This window comes from Orycteropus afer, unplaced genomic scaffold (assembly GCF_000298275.1).
Source record: "Orycteropus afer afer isolate SDZICR_OR568_19922 unplaced genomic scaffold, OryAfe1.0 scaffold00088, whole genome shotgun sequence".
Taxonomy (NCBI): Eukaryota; Metazoa; Chordata; class Mammalia; order Tubulidentata; family Orycteropodidae; genus Orycteropus; species Orycteropus afer.
Genome location: NW_006921675.1, coordinates 4,489,609 through 4,514,478, shown reverse-complemented (window position 1 = coordinate 4,514,478; position 24,870 = coordinate 4,489,609). Strand labels below are relative to the sequence as shown.

Sequence of the window (24,870 nt, the reverse complement as noted above, 5' to 3'; positions counted from 1 at the left end):
AGTGTAAGTTTAAGCTTAAGGTTATAAAAATCAAACTGGTACTAGAACCCAGATAACTATGACTTTGCTCAAAATCCCTAAACTTAACCACTTGTAAACTTCCTGCAACATAAAAAGATACTGCTGAGAGATGATGATGAAACATGGAGGAGATTAATGAATGTATTTAATTACAAAAAGAAGAATTTATTTTAATGGCTAGATGTAGTTGTAAAAAAAAAAAAAAAAAAGGCAGTAAAAAAATTCCATAACTGACTTTTAAAGAGGAACTGACCTGCTTTAACAGCTTTGATAAACGGAAAATTCTGACACATTTCTTCAACTATATCAGCTTTGAATTAATAACCCATATTAGTGTCTAAGCAATTTAGTTGCATTTTCATTTTAGATTCTTAAATTGAACTTTAGGCAGGCAAATACTACTTAGTATTTGCTTTTTTAAGCTGTATTCAATCTCAGGCAACACGGAGGACTTGAGTTGCTAGTATAATGCAGGGCTGCAGAGCTTTGAAAGATGGCACCTTTAGGTGGAATTAGAGGCTCCCGTCATTCTTTCTTCCACAAAGACTCTTCCTGATGTTTGGGTTTAAAGCAGGAGAACAGATCACCCTACTTTATCCCTATGTTGGGAATCTGTTCTTATCTTCTTGGACTATATCAATGTTTTCAATTAGAAAGCATTTGGAAAACTTCCTGACCAAGACTGTCTGCTGCCTGGCATGTGGAGGGGCAGAGGGGACAAATTATAGTATAGTGTCTTTATTCAATTCCTACAGATTTATTTGTGAGCAAGAATTTTCATGTAACCTGGTACTTTCACTGGAAAGTTTAAATCAAAGTACTGTCAGAACAGTATAGATTAATGTGGTTATCTGTGAATGAAGTTGTTCTGACAACCACTGGGTAAACAGATGCAATAGCTGTTGGGTGTCTGAGCTGAGCCAGAAGTCTGAAAAAAATACAGTGAAAGTCTGATGATAATCAAGAAAACATAAATATTTACCTCGGACAGCATAGCCATCTTTTACTGATGCTGGGAAGGGGGGTAGGTTGTCTTTTGCATAAACATCTTGAGCGAGGACTCGGCCCATTCCATCTGAAAGAAAAGAAAATGAAAATGTGAATGCTGAGAGCAATGGGGTAAGCAGGCAGCCACAAACAAGATGGGCATGTGTGCTCGTCTGACAGCTTGTAACTGGGCTCAGTTAGACATCCTGACTTCTGTCCCAAATAATAGGAAACAGAAGGAAGAGGTGCATCCTGGTGCCTGAAATAAAAGATCAGGGTCAGTCAATGCTTAGCATTACTTGCAAAGATTATCTGAATATAACTAGCTACATACTCAATAAACATATGTTCACATATTTAAAAATAGCTATTACAAATTGTTGATGTGTCATTAATCCTTTAACAACCCAAATATGATTTTCTTTAAAAGGAAAGTCAATTCTCAAACATTTTTATACCATTGACCCACTAATTTCACTTCTAGAAATCTATCCTAGTAAATATTTATGCATATGTTTATTTCAAAATTGCTTATATTAGTGAAAAAGAGAAAAAAATCCAAACATCAAGAATATAGGAATTTAAATAAATAATATTCTATCCTTGTGATAAAATACTATGCAGGCTAAAGTAATATTTATGAAGAATATTCATTGACAGGAAATTTTTATGACATGTTTAAAAATGTACAAAATTGCACATGCAGTATATTATCTTAACTATGTTAAGATACATGTGTAAAAAGACAAGAAGATACATGAAAAAATAAAGCATTCACCATGTTGTACAACTATCACCATGATATATTTCTGTATGTTTTCCATTACCCCAAACAGGAATGCAGCACCCTTTAAGCAGTAACTCCCCATTTCCTTCTCACCCCAATCTTTGATAACTACTAATAGATTTTAGTCTCTATGCATTTGCCTAGTCAAGGTATTTCATATAATTGGGATCATACAATATTTGTCCTTTTGTGTCTGTTTTACTTTACTTAGCATAATGTTTTCAAGGTTCATCTGTGTTGTAGTATGTATCAGAACTTTACTTTTATTTATGGTTAAATAATGTTTCATTGTATTGATACACTACATTTTGTTTGCCCGTTCATCTCTTGATGGACATTTGCATTGTTTCCCTTTTGCCTGCTATGAATAATGCTGCATTGAGTAGTGATGCACAAGTATTTGTTTGCCTGCTTTCAAGTCTTCTGAGTATACACCTTGGAGTGGAATTGCCGGCTGGGTCATATGGTAACTCTAGCTCAACTTCCTGAGGAACTGTGGCCGCACCACTGTACATTCCCACTAGCAATGCCCAAGTGTTTAAATTTCTGTACATCCTTGTTAATACTTGTTATTTTCCATTTTTTCTGATGACAGGTATTCTAATGAGTATACAGAGGTATCTGATTAGCAGTTTTCCAATGACCAGTGGCACTAAGCATCTTTTCTTGGGCTTACTGGCCATTTGTATATGTTCTTTGGAGAAATATCTATTCAAGTGTGTTGTTTATTACTAAATTGTGTTGTCTTTTATGTTGCCAAGATGTAGGCGTTCTTTATATATTCAGGACATTAAATTCTTATCAAATATATGATTTGCCAATATTTTCTCTGATTCTGTAGAGTGTTTTTTCACTTTCTTGATAATGTCCTTTAAAGCACAAAACCAAAACACACACACACACACAAAAACCAAACTCACTGCTGTCAAGTCAATTCAACCTATAGCTACCCCTCCTTGGGTTTCTGAGGCAGTATCTCTATGGAAGTAGATTGCCCAATCTTCCTTCTGAGGAGTGGCTGGTGGATTTGAACCACCAGCCTTTTGGTTAGCATTCGCATGCCTTAGGCCACCAGAGCCAAAAAGTTTGTCCACCAGAGCCAAAGTTTTCAATTCTGATGAAGTCCAACTTACCTATTTTTTTTCTTTTGTTGCTTATTATTTTGGTGTGTCATATCTAAGGATCCATTGCCAAGAGCAAGAGCCTGAAGCTTTACCCCTATGTTTTACTTCTTAAATTTAGGCCACTGACCCATTTGAGTTAGTTTTCATATGTGGTAAGAGGCTTGGGTCTAACTTCCTTCTTCTGCATGCTGAGAGTCAGCTGTGCCTGCGCTATTTGCTGAAGAACTATTCTGCCACTTTTGAGTGGAGTTAGCAGGGTTTCTTTTTGAGTGGTTAAAAATGTTCTAAACTGTCCGTGGTGATGGTTGCACACATCTGAGAATATGCTAAAAACCCTGGATTATATCCTTTAAATGAGTGAATCTGTACGTATATGCATTGCATCTCAATAAATCTGTTATTTATATATTTTTTAAAGGCAAGAACAAGTCATTTTTTAAAAGAATATTTCTCTCACCTCAATGTATTAAGATTATTTAGATATATTTAACATATAGAGAAGAATCAAGAAAAGTCATTATTTGTAGTACACATATACCATCTTGTCTTTATAGACTTTTTTCAAATGTCACGGACAAAACAATCAAATAATTCATTTGGAAAAAAAAAACTGCTCCATACTTAGTTAATGTTTGTAATATAAATTTAACAACATATATAACTAGTTAAGGTTATTAATATGAATTTCAAAACATATATAATTGTCTACCTTTTTATCTTCAACTCATGCTGTCAAAAATAAAGGGGCTTCTATCTTTAAGGTAATTAGATCCTAGATACTAGATTAGATACTAAATTAGCCCTGCCTTGGAGGTTGTCATCAATGGAACTTAACGGCAAATTTTGTCTCTTCTAAGAGAAAAACATGCATAACCTCAAGTTTTGGTCAAAAGTCAGTTGAGAGACAATATATGTTGGAGAGAAATATTCAGTTGTTTACAAAATGGTAAGAGTTCCCAGTTGGCAGCAGATACAAAAGAGTTGAAGGAATAAATGGCAGTTATACCCCTCTGCTACACAAGCCACTATATCCAGATCTCTTGGAAGGCTTTAGGACTAAACAATGGGTGTCTGACTCGATGACCCATTTGGGAACTTAAAAGGTATGTTAATAATATTACAAATTACTTCTTCATATGGAACAGTCTTTCTTGCATAGGTAGATGGATAGATACAAAGGGAGGGAGGGAAGGAAGGCAGGAGGGGGAGGGAGGGAGGGAGGGGGAGAGAGAGAGAGAGAGAGAGACTTATGTAGATGTTACATCATTCCTTCCTTTTGTCCGTACATTGAGTCTAAGTATTAGTGTTGAATAAATTTTGGGTATACAATTTTAAAATAGGAGCCTCAGTCTCCAAACATAAATGGGAACCAGGAAGAAATGATTTGTCAACTGGATATTATGACCATTTTAAGTTTAGCAATAAACCAAAAAAAAAACAAACTCACTGCTGCTGAGTCAATTCGACTCATAGTGACCACTCCTTGGGTTTCTGAGGCAGTATCTCTTTGGAAGCAGATTGCCCAATCTTCCTTCTGAGGGAGGAGTGGCTGGTGGCTTTGAACTGCCAGCCTCTGGTTAGCAGTCAAATGCCTTAGGCAGTAAGTTTAGCAATAGGTAGAAAATAACAGTGAGCAGCTGTGGGAACCAAAGGGCTTATCACTGAAAGATATAATTTCAGGAAAACATGAGCAAAATTCCTTTTTCCCAATTGCCTCATTCCAATGAGAGCCCCATTTATAATAAGCAAAAAACCGTTTCCCCAATAGATAATTAATGTGACTAATATGCTTGCTTAGGAACATTTGGTGGTAGGAGTTTACAGCTCTTCACAGATTGCAGTGAGCATTTCATTTTGCTGAAAGTTAGGCTGTGTGCCAAGAAGCCATGGTCCTGCTTTTAGAGTATGAGGAAATAATGTCCATTCTGTTTTATTCTCCTCCACCCTCATACTATATCTATCCCAAAGGCTCTGTAAAATAAAGAATATCTTCAATTTTGACGAAGATCATAAAACAAACATGCATATTTCTGGACTGTGTAGACTGTCAGAGTTTTAAAGGCAAGAGTATGCATCACTGGGGCTCGGGGACCGTACATGCAATTAAGGAATCTTCATGAGGAGGATAAGAAGGAAGGAGTGGAAAGAACTGGCTGATGATTTACACTGTTTTGTGTGGGATGCTTACTTGTGGTGCAAAAAGACTTGTGGCAGAAGTGGTGGGTCAAAAGTGTTTTTATGTTGTCAGCAGGATAATCATATAGGACACAGGTTTCCACATGATAATAATCATTACTGAATTCCTTAATAGCTGGAGTACATTTTTCCCCCCATACTGGGATGACTAGCCTAAAACATATCTTCAGAAAGAGTCTTTATAGATTCAAATGACTGTTAATGGTCATACATCTGTGGGAAATCAAGACAGAAATTTCTAAAATTAAGTGAGTATTGAACTTATGATTTGTGAATATTGAACTCAAATGTATTCTCTAAAGGCTAAAAGGGAAATACTAAATTTATTTAGTCAGGCATTTATTCTTGCCCAGATAATAATCTCTTCCCGCCTAAGTCAAGATGTTAGGAGAGTTGAGTGGCTTTTGGAAGTAAGAGGGAAAAGTATCTTATAATATCTCAAAATCAGTCATCAGTGATTTCACAGTTGTAAAGTTCCCTGGATGGTTAGTTCTAAGAAGGTTTTGGAGGAAATCAAGGGAATCCTCTGAGTGCAGAAAACTGATTCCTTATCTCTCTCCCTCTGTTTAACCAGGATTATCATCAGATTTGTGAAATAGGAGTGTAAGAAGAATGAAGGAGGTAACAGAAGGCAGGCAGAGAAAGACACTATCTAAGACTTTCTAATATAAAACATGGATATGAGTCATTCTGCTACTGATTACAAGTTAACTCAAAAGTTTTTGTCCACTGTGGAAGCATTAAGGAGCTCTGGTGGTAAAGTGGTTAAAGCATTTGGCTGCTAACCAAAAGGTCAGTGGCTCAAACCCACCAACTGTCCAAGGAAGAATGATGAGGCAATCTGCTTCTGTAAAGATTTACAGCCTTGAAAACACAATGGGTGTCTCTATGAGTTGGAATTGACTCGATAGCAGTGAGTTGGTTTGGTTTTGGTAGAAGCATTGATACAGCATGTACAAGCACCATCACATTTTATTTGTATGAGAGGCTTTTTCAGCTAACAGTTTGTGCTCACCCAGATAGTTGATAGGGAGGTCTCGATACTTACTTTGCCCAAAGAACAACTAATAAGGAGCTCTGGTGGCATAGTGGATAAGGCATTTGTCTGTTAACCAGAAGGCCAGTGGTTCAAACCCACCTGCTTCTCCATGGAATAAAGATGGGACAACCTACTTACGTACAGATTTACAGCCTCAGAAACCCCATGGGGGTTGCTATGAGTTGGAATTGACTCAATAGCAGTGAGTTTGGTTTTTTTTGGTTGTATTAGCTAATGCCAAGGACTGAGAGGGCTACTAGGAAAAGTGAAGCATGTGTAGATTTGGGTGGCCTGCATCATTTTAAAAAACTTTAAAAATGAAGTTTAATATAGGAAGCTTCATGATTATTTTTACAGTCACTAAAATGCTTAACATGTTGAGTATCCTCAGGCCAATTTCAGTATAATTTATTCGCCATATCTTCAGCATAAATTTGAAAGACTAACTAGACCAAATTTTGGTATATTATCTCACTTGTGATTTATAGGCTTCACATATGTGTAAGTGAGAAAGATTAAATCATTCAGGGGTGAAAGATTTTCTTTGGTAAAAGCCAGTACAACTAATTTTTAGTTACTCCAGAAGTCATGTTTATGGACTAGTACAATAAACTCTTTATGCTTATAAAGGACATAGCTTATTCAAAGTATTATTGTGTAGTGCATTTGTTTTTAATCTGCCTAAGGATGCTCATTATGTGTGAATGTAATGAATAAGGGAAATCATTACAGATCTTATGTCATAAAATAAAAAAAAGCTTTACTCAAGGTTACATAATTTGTAATAAATACAAATACTCTGATTACCAGAAATAATTAAGTAATGATTTAGCAATACAGAAAGACGCAATGGAATTGGTAATTAATCAGTTCTTAGGTTGAGTAGTAGGGTGCCTGAATGTACATCTACGGGAGCCCTGGTGGCATAGTGCCTAAGGCATTTGACTGCTAACCAGAAGGCTGGTGGTTAGCAAATCAAACCCACCAGCCATTCCTTGGAAGGAAAGTTGGGTGATCTATTTCCATAGAGTTACCGCCTTGGAAACCCGAGGAGGGGTCACTATGAGTCAATGGCAAGGAGTTAGTTTATATTACATGTATTCATTTCTATGTTTAAAATAAGGTTTAAAAATAACTGTAAAAGTATCTAACTTAATTAACACGAACATTGTATTTTGGGGTAGAAATAGTAGTTTTTAAAAAAATACCTAGAATGCTTTGGGGTCACTGAAAATGTTTCTATTATTAGCAAGTGTTTGCTCCTTTCTGTACTTGATGGGAACATTTTCCCATTCAGGTCAGATGAGTAGGATGTCACTGACAAATGGGTAGCACTTTTTACCCAAGGAGTGAATTTGGAATTTGGTCCAAACAAACAACAAAATGTTCTTTCTATAATTTGAACAATTTAAGCTCTTCTTTATAGGTAGTTTCTCCATCACTTGTATAAACTGTCATATGCTCTGCAGGAAAAAGAAAATTTGCTTAGTATAATTTCCATAATTTTAAACTATATATCCTACTATTCCAAAAATAATTCCTAACTTTTTCAACATTAAATTGGTCTTACATGAAGATATTACTGTGGCTATTAAGGAAAAAATAAAAAATAAGATTAATCAAAAAGAAAAAACCAAACCCACTGCCATCAAGTTGATTCCGACTAATAGAGACCAAATTGGGTTTTTGAGGTGGTAAATCTTCATGGAAGTAGATTGTCCAGTCTTGCTTCCACTGAATGGCTGGTGGATTTGAACCATCAACCTCTGGTTAGCAGTTGGATTCCTTAGGCACTGTGCTACCAGAGCTCCGGTATAAGATTAATATGCCAGAAATATTTCATGAAAAGAAAATAGTGAAACAAAACTCCTTGATGGTATTCAAGAAAAATCACACACCAAAATATACCAAATATGCTACTGACTTTGGAGAGATACTGTGGACTATTTCCATTTTGCTAAAATCCAAGCAGAAAAATTAGTAAGGCACAGGGACTGCAGTAATGTCACAGAATCAGTCAGTGTTATTTCTAAATGAGAAGACAGGATGTTAATAGTTAATATGTTTAAAATCAAGTTAATCAAGGAAATTGGGATTCTGCAGAAAAGGAGTTAATTGAAACAGAAAACAAATTTTTAGCCATATTCAATAAATTCTGGTTTTGGAGCGTCTGAGATAAAGTTTTAAAAACTATTATAAATCTAGCCATTCTTCTACACATTCAGACACATTACAAAGAGGGCTGTTGATTACAATGCTGTGTCTCTGATTTTCTTCTTACATTTTTGTTTCACAATTAAATGAAAGGAAAATCTGGCCTTCCCTGACATATTGCCCTTATTGCTTGGGGAGAGCTGACAACCTGCCAAGAGGTACAAAATCTGTCTGAAAAAACAGTCAAAAAAGGTAACTACTATAGTACTGGATGCTCTAATGGGAAAGCTAATCCATTCAAACTGAAAAAGCTACCGCCAAGTGTTCATTCCTGCTAATTCTCTTGCTGATAGTGGTAAATCCTTGCCATTTGTCTCTTTTTTGTATTATTTTTTTCCCTATGCCTAGAAAATCTTGGATATTTTCATGATTGTACTAACATAATGCTAGAAATAGACAGGAATGAATTATATTTCTAAAAAGGAGTTATCATTTCTGAAAATCTGAGATCATCACATCAGGAATTAGATATTGCTATTTTCTTTCCATCTGAATTGAAACATTTCTTACTGAATCCTAACTTAATGCTATTTCATCCTGAATCCTAACTTAAAATGCTATTACTACAAACCCAAACCAAACTCATTGCTATCAAGTAGATTCAACTCACAGCGACCCCTCCTTGGGATTCCGAGGCAGTATCTCTACAGAAGTAGATTGGGCAAGCTTCCTTCTAAGGAGTGGCTGGTGGATTTGAACCACCAGCATTCTGGTTAGTACTCAGATGCCTGCTAGTACTACAGAGTATGATATTTCAAGATAGACACTGCATAAAAAGTTTACTAACTAAACTATACCAAATAAAGCATGCATATTTAAAATGTGAAAACATAATGAAGCTCCCCAGAAGAATGAAAAACTAAAAATCATAAAGATTGTATCTTGTCTTAACAGCAGGTATACTAAATAAAAGTTGTATACACTAACTTAAAGGTAATCTTATTGAAAAATAAATTCCACCTTGTTTTTGATTAAACATGGATTATTTTCTATCAAAATTGCTTACAGCACTTACTATATATATATATATATATATATATATATATATATATATTTTATTAGGATTTGGGTGAAGATTTACAGAGTAAATTCACTTTTCATACAGCAGTTCACATATACTCTGTCTCATATCATTGACCAAAATTTACAATGCAGCAGCTCCCCTCCCACTTCCTCCCCATAGTTACCTCCTCCCAGTGTCCGTCCCTTCATACTCTTCTGCACCCTGAGCTATCTCCCTGTGCATAAGCAGCCCTTCCTTCTCCCATGAACTTACAATATTTTTTAAAAAGAGAAGTTATATATAGGAATACACAATGATATGTGTAGAAGGAAGTGCGAAATAGGAAGATTTACCTGGTTGTGTCTACCTGGTTGTGACACAGGGATAATTAGGCCAAAGTTATAGGTCTGACTCCTGTGTGAATGAGTTAATTTTACTCAATTTTATAACTATAAAAATAACCCACTCACACGAGGGGACTTAGTGAGTACCGCGGTAAAGTACGTACCTGGCACTCACCATACTGGGGGAAACAAAGCACCTGAAAGCACATATACAGATAGCTGATTGTGTATGTATCTTTGGGTAAGAAGAACAGCACAATTACTCAGAGGTTGTGATGATGCATACACGTCACAAATATATGTAAAGAGGAACTTAATGAGATGTTTATGTTTGAAGACTACAGGGAGAAGTATAGAGGTAATGATGTAGTAAGTTGTAGAAGAACATAATGAAACGCACATATTTCAGTGGTATAATGAAGTTCCTGGACTCTAGAGTCTAAAGGGATGAGGGTACATGAAGGGAATTATGAAGGAGTTCAAGTGGCCACATTTCTTGAAAGATCTACAGCAAACACCAGCTGTGGTAGTTAAGTTGTGTGTCAACTTGGCTGGGCTTGGTTTTGAGTGACTGGGCAGCTGGATGTAATTTCCCACGGTGAGACTGGCAGTCATTTCCATGGTAGACTCTGCTGGAGCAGCGGAGTAGCTGCTTTAGGGATGTGGGCTGCTTCCTGTGTACAAGGAGACAGCTTGGAGAAAGGTCTCTGAGATTTTTGGCACACTTGGATCCTGCATGTAGCTGTCTGTATTCAGTAGCCTGCCATGTTGTCTGTCAATCTTGGGACTGTTTAGTGGCCTGCCATGTTGCTTGATAATCTTGGGACTGTGCCATTTTACTTGTCAACCTTGGGTTTGTCACATCAGCAGCCAGCAGCTGCCTGAGTTAAGGGAAGCCTCCAGTTTCAGTGGGCCAGGAGCAAGAGGCAGGGCTGAAGCCCAAAGTTGAGGGGCCTTTACACACCCCTAGAGCTGGCACTTGGAACTTGGACTTCCAGACTTGTAAACTGTAAGAGAATAAATCCCTGTTTGTTAAAGCCACCCATCTGTAATATTGTTAGAGTGGCACTAGAGAACCAGAACACCAGCACAGAGCAATACTCCAGGAGATATACACAAGTAGATAAGGTCACTCTAGGTGAAGACCTCACTAGTGTGGAGGTATAATTGGAGGCAGGAATTTGAATAGTTTAAATAAAAAAAATTATATATATATATATATATATATATATATATATATATATGTATGTATGTATACACATACTTCCATCTACAACTATCTCAATTCTCCGCTTCTGATTTCTAAAGATTAACCAGAGACAAGCATGAAAACTGCTAATTAATTACATTGTCTAACTAGACAGGGAACCCATGCCTGAATGACTTGGGAGGGTGAAATGTAAATTAGATTGCATTAGAATGCATATATTATCCAAAGATTGTTAATGTGGGTCAACAAAACCAAGTTATTCTAGCTTTGATTCTTTGTAATTTACAAGAGCTTACTTATCCCAGGGCTGTGATCTTAGAATCCCATTTGGGGAAGGAAGGGAATGGTCAGCTATGAAATTCCAAATAAAGCAGTTTAGTGAAAGCTAGATGATTTACATATATTTTACATATCTATATCTATATCTATATCTTATCTATATCTATATATATATACATATAGGAGCTCTGGTAGCATAGTGCCTAAGGCACCTGACTGCTAACCAGAAGGCTGGTGGTTCCAACCCACTAGACACTCCTTGGAAGGAAGGTTGGGCAATCTACTTTCATAGTGATACCACCTCAGAAATCTAAGGAGGGGTTGCTATGAGTCAGGTCCGACTTGATGGCACATAACACAACAACAACAATATATACATATGTATCTCTCCTTTAAAAAAGAGCTCTGGTGGCACAGTGCATAAGGCATCTGACTGCTAACCAGAGGTTGGTGGTTCAAACCCATCAGCTGCTCTGTGGGACAAAGATGAGGCAATCTACTTCTGTAAAGATTTATACTCTTGGAAACCCATTGGGGGTCGCTATGAGTTAGAATCAACTCGATAGCAGTAGGTTTTCTTTTTATAATCTTCATTAATAGTATCTCACAATAACTTTACTGGGCAGATATTATTTTCATTTTACATATGGAGGAAATAAGGCTCAGGAAGGTTACATAGCTTGCCCAAGGTATCCTAGTAAGAAGTAGAGCAAGGTAGAGAGTATGTCTGATAGTAAAACTCCCAGTAGACCTTACTTCCTTTTTCCTTACATACTGCCAGCTCCAGAACAATCAGGAGGAATTACAGAACTCCCAGCATGACACTGGAATCCATCACCTCGGGGAGGATTTCCTGCTACTTGAAATCAGAAGCTTCTGAATTACCTCTAGAGGGCAGGGAGTTACTGCCTAAGAGAACTGCCTACCTTCAGCCTCTATAAAAGTCAGAGGCAGTAACAAGGCCTCTGTGCTGTGGTCAGTATTCTTCACTGTTTCAAACTGAGTTCCAATAGCAAAGCTCAAAGTTTCCATAACTAGAGTTGCTGAAGCCTTTTGTGCAAAAACCAAGAACCCAGTTCAGAGATGCAGAGGTCTTTGGTCATGTAATCCTAAATAAGAAAGTTTGGAGTTCATAATACAAAATAAAACTCCAAAGAAAGCAGACTCCTTTGAAAAGTTCTAAATTAAAAGCTTGTCTTTTTTTTTTTTTTCCTTCATTGCTAACTAGGAAAATCGGGAATTGCAGGGAATAGTGCCAGAATATTTTAATCTACCTTGAGGTAGCTAGAGTACTTCATACCAAGCGTGAAGTGGTAATTTATTCATGTCACGCATTTTACGAGTAAAGAAGATGAATCCTAAATGATAGGCTCACAGATCTCGTCCATTGTTATGCTAGGTAGGCTTCTGCCAAGAAACCAGAGGAAAGCTATTTATAATCAGTGAAGCACTTCTTGCTCCTTAAAGGCCTTGCTTGCAGATAGGAGCTGAAAATAGATAGTTTAAAGGACAGAACAGAGACAATAGAAAATTCGTTTATAGCCAAAACAGATTAAAAAACAAACAACTTACAAACAAAAAACACTTTCCACATGCATGCACATCTAGGCCCTTGCTTTGGAAGAATAATTTTCAAATTGATTTGAGATGCTGTGTGCTATAGTGGAAAGAAAGCAGACCAAGAGTCAGGAGACCCGGGTTCTAGTTAGAATCATAGTCATCTGTCTAATTTAAGAACTACTTCTTTGGTCTTCAGTTATATTTAAAAGAAGAGAGACTACTTGGTATTCAAATCACTACAACATTTTAGGTATTTAATGTACTATTCGCCAAAATTCCTTCATAGTGTCATAGACACAATGTTCAGAGCAATCACCTCCAGCATTTCTGTTAACAATTTATCACTAGTTTTCAGGGATCACTGTTGAACCTTCTCAGATATACAAAAAATCATTTTAGAGAGAGTATATAGCCCCAAACTGGTATGCAAGACAATGGGCTTTTCTCTAGGGGTTTCTGTAATTGTAGATGTCAAAGTATTTGCATAAGCAAAATATTTGGGTTTTCACACAACTGTGAAGGCTGTTTAGCTCTCTCAAAATATTTTTCTTTTTTAGGAAAGATGGATGAAATTAATAGGTAAAGGTGCACCTAGCTGAAACCAAAATGAACTATGAAAATTTACTCATTAAAATGAAAATATTCTTAGTAAAGATAACATTGTAAAGTTCAATGAGAATGAGTTTCTCATCCTTTTTTTTTGGGGGGGGGAAGAATCCTCTTTTCATCAATCAGAATAATAGGTTGTCTTTGATTTACAACAATTCAATTTATAGTGATTCACACTTAAAACATTTATTAGGGCATAATGGCAGATAGTGAACAAATGTGTCAGTCAGTTCTATTATAAAACATATGAACAAGATACTTTGGAGCAAGAGGACTTAACCCAAGTAGGAAAAGGAGGAGGTGGACTTTAGAATAGTATTCGTAGAGAACATTTGCAAATTTGATCTTCAAGAATACATAGCCAGGCAAAGAAGTAGGATGAACTGTTCCAAGTAAAAGATAATATAGGCAAAGACTTAGTGGTAAGTGAGGACAAGAGGTAAGAAACAGCATGGTAGGTTTAGGAAAAAGCAAGTGCTGATGAGAAGGAGAAGCAAAGAAACTGATAAATGTGGAAGAAATTAGATTATAAAGGGCCTTATATGATGTCAAGGAGTTTGGATTTTATCTTCAGGTTATGGGAAGAATGATTGAAGAGTTTTATATGGGGAATGTGAGCAATCAATTTGCAATTTAAATGGATTATTTTCCCGTCAAATTGGAGAATGGATTGGGAAGATGCTAATCGGGGCAGGGAGACCCCTGCAATAATCCAGGAAGTTAGTAGGAAGGACCTAAAATAATACAACAGCAGGAGGGACAGAGAACAAGGGATGGAGTCAATTAGACATAGAAGAAACAAACACTGAAGAAGGATCCAAGATGACAGACTAGGCGGATACACAATCCAGACTCCGTACAACAAAGACTTGGGAAAACAAGGAAAATGCATAGAGATGACAATCCTGGAACCCATAGCTTCAAGTAAAGGATAAAAAATGTAGATCAAATACTGATTAGAGGGAAAGACTGAGTGAAAACAGCAAACAAGGAGGCCTACAGAGTGGTGAACTGTGCATGGTGTGGCCATTTTGAATCACGACAAGCAGTGTTCTGACAGGGGCAAGAACCAGGTAATTGGCTCTGCCTGCCAAGGACCACACTGGCATCCACATGGGTGATCAGTGACCAGAAGGGCGTGACTTCTTCCCTCACCCTGCACAATATCCCAGTGAGCAGAGGCAGGGCCCCTCCACTTCCGATTCTATGTTTTTTTTTTTTTTTTTCCATTTACTTTCATCTTAGTTTTTCCCTCTTCCCCCATTTCTTACTCTTTTGTTCTTCCACTTCTTCCCCTGCCTCCCACCCTTTCCTGTTTGACCCACAGTGCGGTGCCTTCCCACCCGCCCCTTCCTGGTCAGCAGTGTACATGTTTGTGGCGTGCTGCAGTCACACTGCAGCCGTCTGGGAAGCTTCTTCTTCTACGGAGCAACATGTTCCTGCAGCAGCTGTTTTTGGTGGCTAACACTCGGGCCAGTACTGTGCCATTTTTTTTTTTTCCTTTTTCCCTTTCTTCTTAGTTCTTCCTTCTTCCTACCTCTTGATTTTTTTTTCTTCTTCCTTTTCCCCTCTTTCTTCTTTTTTCTTTATCCTATGAAGTGGGTGTCCCCATCCCACCATGTTCAAAAGCCCCTGCCCTTGTCCCTCCACGTTTGGTGGTGTACCCTTCTGTGGAGCAAGCACTGCATTCCTGCCATTGTTGTGTTTGGCAGCCAGTGCTTCTACTAGTACTATGCCACTTCCTTTCTTGTTCTCTTTTTCTTTTTTCTTAGGTAGTCCCTCCCTCCTATTTTTTTTCTGTTTTTGTTTTCTTCTTCTTTTTGTTCCTTTTCTTCCAACCTGCTCTTTTTTATTCTTTCTCCCTCCAGCAGTAAGGAGTTAGAAACTCTGTTCATTCCTGCCTATCACATCTGCTGTCCCAACCACCAGCCTAGTGAAAAGAAGAAACTGAACCAGTAATAAAAAAGCTCCCAACAAAAAATGTCACGACCCAGATGTATTCACTGGTGAATTCTACCAAACTTTCAGAGAAGAACTGATACAAATTCTACTCAAACTATTCCAGAATATAGAAAAGAAAAGGAGGGAATACTTCCAAATCCATCCTATGAAGTAAGCATACCCCTGATACCAAAGCCAGGAAAAGACATCACTGAAAAAGAAAATTATAGACTAACATCCCTTGTGAACATAGATCTTAAAATTCTTAACAAAATCCTCATAGAATCCAACCACATATCAAAAAAATAATACATCATGACCAAGTGCGATTTATACTATGTAGGCAAGGACGGTTCAACATTAGAAAAGCAATCAACATAATCCACTACATAAATAAAACAAAGGAAAAGAACCATGTGATCATACCAATTAATGCAGAAAAGGCATTTGACAAAATTCAACACTCATTCTTGATAAAAACATTCAAAAAATAATATAAAGGCAATTTCTCAACATAATTAAGGGCATATATACAAAACCAATAGCCAACATTAGTTTCAAAAGAGAGACTGAAAGTATTCCCCTTGTAAACAAGAACCAGAAAACAATGCTCTTTATCAGTATGCCTACTCAATATTATATTGGAAGTCCTAGCCAGAGCAATAAGGCAAGAAAGGAAGAGCCATCCAAACTGGCAAGGAAGTAAAACTATTTCTATTTGCAGATGATATGATCTTATATATAGAAAATCCCAAAGATTCAACAAGAAAACCACCAGAACTAACAAAGATTCATCAAAGCATCAGGGTATAAGATCAAGATATAAAAATCAGTTGGATTCCTCTATATTAACAAAGAGATCTTGAAAAGGAAATCAGAAACAAACAAACAAATAAACAAACAAAATAAATATATACATATATAATTTATAATAGCCACTCAAAGGATGAAGTACATAGGAATAAATCTAACCAGAGATGCAAAAGAAAACTAAAAAATACTACTACAAGAAACCAAAACAGACCTACATAAATGGAAGAATACACCATGCTCATGAATAGGAAGACTGAACATTGTGAAAATGTTACTACTACCCAAAGTGTATGGATATAATGCAATCCTGATCCAGATCCCATCATCATTCTTTAAAGAGATAGAAAAACTAATTGCCAACTTTATATAGAAAGGAAAGAGACCCTGAATAAGCAAAGTACTACTAAAGAAGAACAAAGTAGGAGGCCTCACACTTCTTGATCTCAAAATCTGCTACATAGCTATAGTAATCAAAACAGCTTGGTACTGGTACAATGACAAATACATAGATAAGTGGAACAGAATTGAGAACTCAGAAGTAAATCCATCTACCCATGGACAGGTGATCTTTAACAAAGGGCTGAAACCCACTAAATGGGACAGTTGTCTTTAACAAATGATGCTGGCCTCGAATGCATAGTCCAATTTGAGTATTTTAAGATCCTATGAATGAAGTCCTTTATTTACAAAATCAATCCTTTTATGTTATTTTTAGTAGCATGAGTAAACAATTAAGAAGCTTTATTTCATTCCAAATGCACTAAAAATAACTTCTATGCTGAACTTTTAGAGATGGAAGTTGCTGATTAAAAAGTATAAACAGTGGGGAAGACTACCTTTCTCTGGTCTTTTTTTATGAGCTGCTCTCAATGCACTGCGAGCAGAAAATGAGAAGGCAGACACAGCAGAAAAAGTGAGATCAGACTGTTGCTTAGTAATTCCACGGACAAATTAATTTACTTTTTACATTTTTTATACATGTTTTCCACAACAGGAACACATGATTACAAGACACATTAGTTATCTCCCACTTCTGAAAGAAAAGGTATTAGACAGATTCAGGGTTAACTATATTCTTCACTTAATGGTTATAGTCTTGTCTTTCATTTGCCATCAAGTAGATTTCAACTCATGGTGACTCCATGTGTGTCAAAAAATTGGATTGCTCCATGGAATTTCCAATGGCTTATTTTTCTGAAGTAGACCGTTGGGCCTTTCCCCCAGGGCCCTTCTGGGTAGACAATTGCCAGCCAGCCTTTCGATGAGCGGCTAAGTGCACTAACTACTGCACCACCCAGGGTTCAGAGTATTGGTATTTTGATGGGCAGCAGCAATACAGCTGATATTTTCCTATTTTATGAAAAGAAGGGCTTGTGAATACTTCGAGGCCTTAGTGGTTCAGTGGTAGAACTCCTGCCCTTCATGCCAGAGATGTGAGTTTGATTCCCAGTCAACACACCTCCTGCATCTCCCACTTGTCAGGGGAGGCTTGTGTGCTGCTATGATGCTGAAGAGCTTTAAGTGAAGCTTAAACTGAGACAGATTAGGGAAGAGGGCTGGAAATCTGTTCCCAAAAATTATCCAATGAAAACCCCGTGCAGCTCAATGATCTGATCCACAATTGATCATGGGGATGGGGCAGGGCCAGACAGTATTTCATTTCATGATGATCCTATGGTCATCATTGTTGTTGTTGTTGTTAAGAACAATGGGTGTTTTACTCTGTATACCTTTCAGACTTACCTTAGAGTTCAGTAGAAATAAGAAACAAAAAGTATGATAGCAATAATTGTGAGGATAATTAATAGCCTTCTATTTCAGAAACCTGTGTTAATTTTATGTGTTATTTGGGAAAAAATGAAGAAAAGAAAGGACAAAGGGCAAATATAATAGTACCTCTATAGTTGATGATTTCTGTCCCAAGCACCGGAGTCATCTCCAAGACTGTAATGAAGGCTTTGTCCATAGATGTCAGAGGAAATGGAGACATGCGGTGCCTTCTAGCCACCTTGGTGATATCAACAGCACTATGACCTACACAGGAAGAGAATTAAGAGAATATGTGCTGAAACACTGATTAAGAATCACTTGTAAATATCAATAACTCCCAATTTCAAATGTCCTAAGTGACTTAATATTGTTGTTGTTATATGCCATTGAGTCAGACCCGACTCATAGCGACCACTCCTTGGGTTTCCGAAGCAGTATCATTACGGAAGTAGATTTGGTATTAGATACCACTCATACACTGACTCCTAATTTTTTTTTATCTCCAATCCCAACCTCTGTCCTCAACTCTAGATTTTTCTATCATCTAATAGCTGGTAGATAATATACATCTCCAGACTTGTACATAACCCAATATGCACTTGGAATGTAACAAATATCTCAAACATAACATGCATAAAATCAAATCTTTGATTCCCATTCTCCTATCCCACCCACATGATACCTCATTTTCCTGCAATTCCTGTCTATATAGCAACTCTTATTTTTCTAGTTATTAGGCCAAAACCTTGAAGACATCCTTGATTCTTCCCTTTCGTCACAACTATTTCTAAACTACCTTTGAAGTTTAGAATTTGGTAATTTCTCACCATCTCCACTACTATCACATTAGTCCAAACTATCATTTATTTCCTAGGAAACTGAAAAATCTCCTAACTGGTTCCTTTGCTTCTATCCATGTCCTACTACAATTTATTCTCCACATAAGAGTTATAGCCATCCATTTAAATTATAAGTCAGATCATGCTAGCTCCTGCTTACAACCCTCTAATGACTTCCCACTTCACTTAAACTAAAATCTTTGCTATGGTCTACAAGGCCCATCTCATCCACCATTTTCCTCTTCTTCACTGTGCTCCAGCCACACTGGTTCACTGCTTTTCCTTAAGGATGCCAAACACATCTCCTCTCAGGGCCCTGGCACTCACTGCTTCCTCTGCCTGGATTGCTTTATCCATTCCTCTTATCTTTCAGGTTTCTGCTCAAATATTACCTCATCAGAGAGGCCTATGCTGAACATTCTATATAGAATAGCACCCAGCCCTGCTCTGTTACTCTACTTTACTTTTCTTCATTGGCGTGTGTGTGTGTGTGTGTGTGTGTGTATCCTTTCTTTCCTCAGTAAACGGTAAGCTCCATACGAGCAGAGAGTTTGTCTGTTTTCTTCACTGTTTTTATCCCCAATGCCTAAAACAGTATCTGGAGTATGTGGTACATAGTGGGCAACAGAAATATTTTTCAATTAAAAATGAATTATTTAACAACAAAAAGAGAACTTCTTGGGGCACTGTATCCTCAAACATAAATAACTTGGGCTTCTCCTTGGAATCTCATAGATCTTCAGCTCAAAAGGTAAACGGTAAAAGGAGTAACTACAGATACATTTGGTCAGCTGTCCTCACTATCATCCACAACTTGCTTCTTTTTTTTTTTTCTTTTTTGACACTTTGCATCTAAGAGTGGCCACTTGTTATAGTTCTGGCCAATGAGATATGAAAGTAAGTTCCTGGAGCAGGCTTCTAATTACAAATAATAATAATAAAAAATGGTTGGATACTGAGAGGTGCTGTAGCCATTTTTCAACCATAAGTGTGGAAGTCTACATAATAAGCATGGAAACATAAGAAGAAAAAGATCCTGAGTCCTTGATGACAATGATGAGTCGTTGTACAAGTCCCGGACAGCCTGCCTCCAGGCTTTTGACATGTGAGACAAGTAAGTTCCCATCTCTTTAAATCACCAAATAATGGCTGCAAACATCCCCCAGTAGTCTATGAGTTCCTGGCCATTCCTTATTAAATTTAGAAGCCCTCCTCACCCCTACTCCAGACATGTTCACAGAATTGGCTTAAAGATACAACCCCAAAGAGTTTCCATCATAAGATGAGTGACACTGTCATAGTAGCCAAAGAAAAAGACATGTAAAGATGATCACACTCTTACTATGACATTTCTCCCCATGAGCAATTCTAAAATCACAACATTTTCAAAGCTTGAAGGACCTCAGAGATCATTTAGTACTAAATTTTAATATCATCTTCTAGTCAAAAGTGTATGTGAGGACTTAAAAAGAGGATTATGTGTGATTTATCACTTACTTACAATTGAAATGTAACTGCAGTTATAACTTACTTTCACTGAGGTTCTGGCCTCGTCATTTAGATAGCATAAAGCACACTGTAAGGATAATGGTGAGAATGGAGCAAATGACAGGGATAACTGCTTCTAATTTTCATTTAGACTTACAGGTCTTAGATCTGCTTTTTCTGAAATGTACTTTACTTTCTTTTAAAAAAATTGTATATAATCATACAAGTGGTTTCTTTTAAATATGTTTAGTTTCTAAGGAGAAAATTATACCTTTTAATTGAACAAGGTTTATCTGTTGAATATGTTGGTAATAGCAAAGAAATTTTTAATTAGAAAGCAATTTTGATTAACAGTGATAGACACATCCATTTAATAAATATTCATTGAGTACATTTTATGAACCAGGCACAGCTAGAAACTATGGATACATAGAATAAGATATACCCTGCCATGAAAAATATTACAGCTCAGCAGATAAAGAAATAAAAATAAATAAATAAGTATAAGAGAAAGAGGGCGGTATACTACTCGATGATTTTCTAACTGTAGAAATTGGTAAATTCCTAATTCTCATTCTCTCTCCATCTCTCTTTTTTCTCCAAAAATTGCAGTGTGGATATGTATCAGGGTGAAAAAAATCTCTCCCATGTCTGAAATAATTTTTTATCTTGTTTATATTTCTGTATGGCACTTACCACTATCTTGTGTTACAGATAATTAAATAGTCACCTTACCTTTGTATGTAGATTGTAAAGTCCTTGAGGGCAGGGTCTATTCCTTATTAATCTTTCTATCCTTTGCCACTTTTAGAATAGTATCTTCTTTATAATTATAGCAAGTACTCAACAAAGCAAAGCTGGGGAGGTGTAGTAGTTATCTAGTGCTGCTATAACAGAAATAACACCAGTTGGTGGTTTTAAACAGAAATTTATTCTCTCTCAGTTTAGGAGGCCAGAAGTCTGAATTCAGAGTGCCGGCTCTAGGGGAGGGCTTCTCTCTGTCGGCACTGGGGGAAGGGCTTTGTCTCCTTTCAGCATCTCTGGGCCCAGCACCCCTTGCAGATGGACGTGTGTCTTGCCATCAATCTCCCCCTGGATCTAAGATGCTCCCACACAGAGACCCTGGGTTCAAAGGATGCACTCTGGTGCTACAGGGCTGTCTTTTCTGGTGGTGCTGAGGTCCCTCTGATCTCTCCTGGCTTGCTCAATCTCTTTTATATCCCAAGAGATTGACTCAAAACAGTCTAATCCTGTAGACTGTATCTTGCCTCATTAACATAATTGCCGATAATCCTGCCTTATTAACATCATAGAGGTTAGAATTTACAACACATGGGATAATTATATTAGATCACAAAATGGTGGATAATTACATAATAATGAGAATCCTGGGCCAGCCAAATTGACACATATTTTGGGGCCATAATTCAACCCGTAACAGAAGGGAAAAGCAAAGCAATGCTTCCTGCTTTTCCCTTTTTGCTTGTCTAAACCCTTCAATATTTATAGAATTTGCATCGCAAGTAACTGCCTCACTGGATGAATAATCCACGCTTTGATGCTAATGGGTTAATACTGCTCCCTGGCTAAACTACTTGCATGTCAACACTGAGACCAGACCTTCTGGATATATAATAAATTAACTGAAAGGAAATCTCAAAGTAGGAGTATTTTAACTGTCTGGCACATTAGCAGGTAGGTATGTGTGTATGTGTTTGTTTTCAACAAATATTTAATGGGCACTTGCATGTGCCAATTTGGTTGGCAGCTGAAACCCACCAGCTGCTCTGTGGGAGGAAGATGAGGCAGTCTACTTCCATAAAGATCTGCAGCCTTGGAAACTAAATGGGGGTCGCTATGAGTCAGAATTGACTCAATGGCAGTGGGTGGATGGTATATGTACCAAGAGGCTTCTTCTCATTCACGACCCACCCTAAATCACATAGAAGGAGCAGTAAGTTACTTCATCATTAAAAAAAGTTTAGCCTTCAAAACATAAGAAAATATTTGTCACCTGTCTTCTCCACACAGGAAGGAAATGAATGAAATAAACAGTAGTCAGTCTTTTTAAGTAAAAGTAAATACTAAATAACATTAACACACTTAGTTCTGTTGTATCCCTCACCAAATGCATGTAAGATTCAATGTAACAGAAATGTGTAGTTAAAGTAACTTTGAAAATCACTGACCTTGGAGATCCAATGTTCTCATTTTCAAATCAAAAGTAGACAAACAATGCTCCAAGGCTAACACAGGGGACATACACAAAGAGGCACCAGTAGTTGCAGGCCGGGGTTGAGGACACACAAAACTCATATGTACAGCTCTGGACCTCTTACAGAGGTCTCCCCAAAACTAGCTGATGGCAGCCCGTTTTAAGAAGGCACACATTTGAATATAAATTTGGAGAGCAAATAGTTATGTTTCAATTTTTGAAAAATGAAAAACAATCAGAACTATTATCTGATGTTGACACCAATGATTTACAAGAAGCTTCTTAACACTTAAACATAGTACAGTGAAATTAATCACTTTTATATGGCCTTTCGATCCATGGTCTTATAATTCCCACAAAATGATTGGCTGGGACAACTGAGTGAATTGGGGTCTAGAGAGGTAAATGGTCAGTTAATGGTCCTACTGGGAGGGTCATACTTTGAAATTGAATGTAAGGATCTCACAGAGGTTTTGGCAACCCTAACAATCGAGAAGAGTCTGAAGCAGAGCATCCTTTGGACCCAGGGTCTCTGTGCTGAGAACCTCCTACACCCAGAAGAAAGAGTGAATGTTGAAGATAGCATAGGACTGTGAGAGATAGCTATGGTGGGCTTGCTGGCCCACAGAGTGAGAGCTGAGTGCTTTTGGGCAGGAAGCTTGCTGGTGGAGCTAAAATAGGGGTAACACTTGCCTGTGCAGGGCTGAGGCCTGAGTGTGCCCTGCACAGGTTGCCTCAAAGGATCCTGTACAGGGTCTTGCTACAGTGGGGTGGAGCCAGATGCCTCTGGGTAGGAGGCTTGGTAGCAGAGCTAAAAGAACTGTAACATTTGCTTGTTGCTCTTGCAGGGCAAGAGAGGCCTGAGTATACCATGCAGGGGTTGCATGCCTTCCCCCAGGCAGGGGAGATCCAGGTAGTATGGTGGCAAGAGAACCTCACAGGCCTGGTAACATGACAGGAGCCTGCAGCAAAGACGCAGAATGGCCTAGCAGCAGAGTGAGAACCAGAGACCATCGAGGTTCAGCTGCAGAGCAGAAACCTTGGGCGTTGTACAGGACTTGAACAGCACAATGTGGTGGGAGCCAGAGGCAGTGGTAACATGAAGACAGCAACTGACATCTAACCTGAACCACAGAGCACTGGCTCAGTGACACAGATGGTCAAGGGTAATTTGGGGAAAGATAAGTTGTTCTCCTTTGAGAATCTGTTTTTACTGTTTACCATTTGCTTTTCATAAATAATAATGATTTTCACTTTGCCAACATTGTCTTCTGTGCCTGGCTAGATCACAGATGAATGTAGTAGAGTGGCTGATGCCAGTGGCTATGCGTGTCTCATTCCTAGCAGTCTTAGGGCTGGCTGGGAGTTTGAAGCACAGTCTGTCTGCTTGCACAATGCAGACAGACAGATACCTGTAAACAGTTATCTCTGACTTGTCTTATTTTGCAAGTTACAACCCATAAAGCATTTATTGCCATGGGCCACTGTTGTTGTTAGGTGCCGTGGAGTTGGCTGGACTCACAGTGACCCAACATACAAAAGAACGACACATTACTCGGTTCTGGACCATCCTCACAATCCTTGCTGTGCTTGAGCCCATCATTGTAGCCACTATGTCAATCCATTTCGTTGAGGGCTTTCCCCTTCTTCACTGACCCTCTACTTTCAAAAAAACCAAAACCAAACTCACTGCCATGGAGTCAGATCCAACTCATAGCGACCCCTCCTTGGATTTCTGAGGCAGTATCACTACGCAAGTAGACTGCCTAACCTTCCTTCCAAGGAGTGGCTGGTGGGCTTGAACCGCCTGCCTTCTGGTTAGCAGTCAAATGCCTTAGGCACTAAGCCATTAGAGCTCCCTACCCTCTACTTTACCAAGCATGATATCATTCTCCAGGGAATGGCCCCTTCTGGTAACATGACCAAAGTAGGTGAGATGAAGTCTGGCCGTCCTCACTTCTATGAGCATTCAAGCTGCACTTCTTCCAGAGGAGATTTGTTCGTCTGTCAAGCCATGGCATTTTCAGTATTCTTTGCCAACACCACAATTCAAAGGCATCAACTCTTCTTTAATCTTTAGCTGTTAGAGAACTCAATCAAGTAGGTAAAAGGATCTAGAAATGTTCTCCCTATCACATTATCCTTTTTCTTAATTTTAAGCCTAGCAGAGAATTCTGATACAAGAGAAAAAAAATTGAGGAGAAAAAAGCATCCACTTTGTCTCTAAGTATAGGTGAGCTATAGTTAAGCAGCCAGTTTTTATTGAATGGCCCATAAAATCCATTCAGGTAGAAGTAGAAAAGGAAGGAAAAGAATGATTTTAAAATAAGTAAGAAGGCTATAATAAAAGGAAGTTTGTTTTTTGAATGAAGAAAATAGTTTCTTATAGAGCAAAAACTATTTTTTGGCCAGAAATATATTCTGATAGCTT

General features: G+C 37.8%; 1 protein-coding gene across 1 annotated transcript in view; it reads right to left on the bottom strand.

The window, feature by feature from the left end:
* Positions 1-24,870, bottom strand: part of GPHN (gephyrin) — a 795,631-nt gene that overhangs the window by 141,528 nt on the left and 629,233 nt on the right. The window contains exons 13-14 of the mRNA XM_042781141.1: positions 18,024-18,161; positions 1,004-1,096 (exon numbers count right to left, since the gene is read on the bottom strand). Of these exons, the coding sequence (XP_042637075.1) occupies positions 1,004-1,096; positions 18,024-18,161 (231 nt within the window). The remainder of the gene's footprint in view (positions 1-1,003; positions 1,097-18,023; positions 18,162-24,870) is intronic.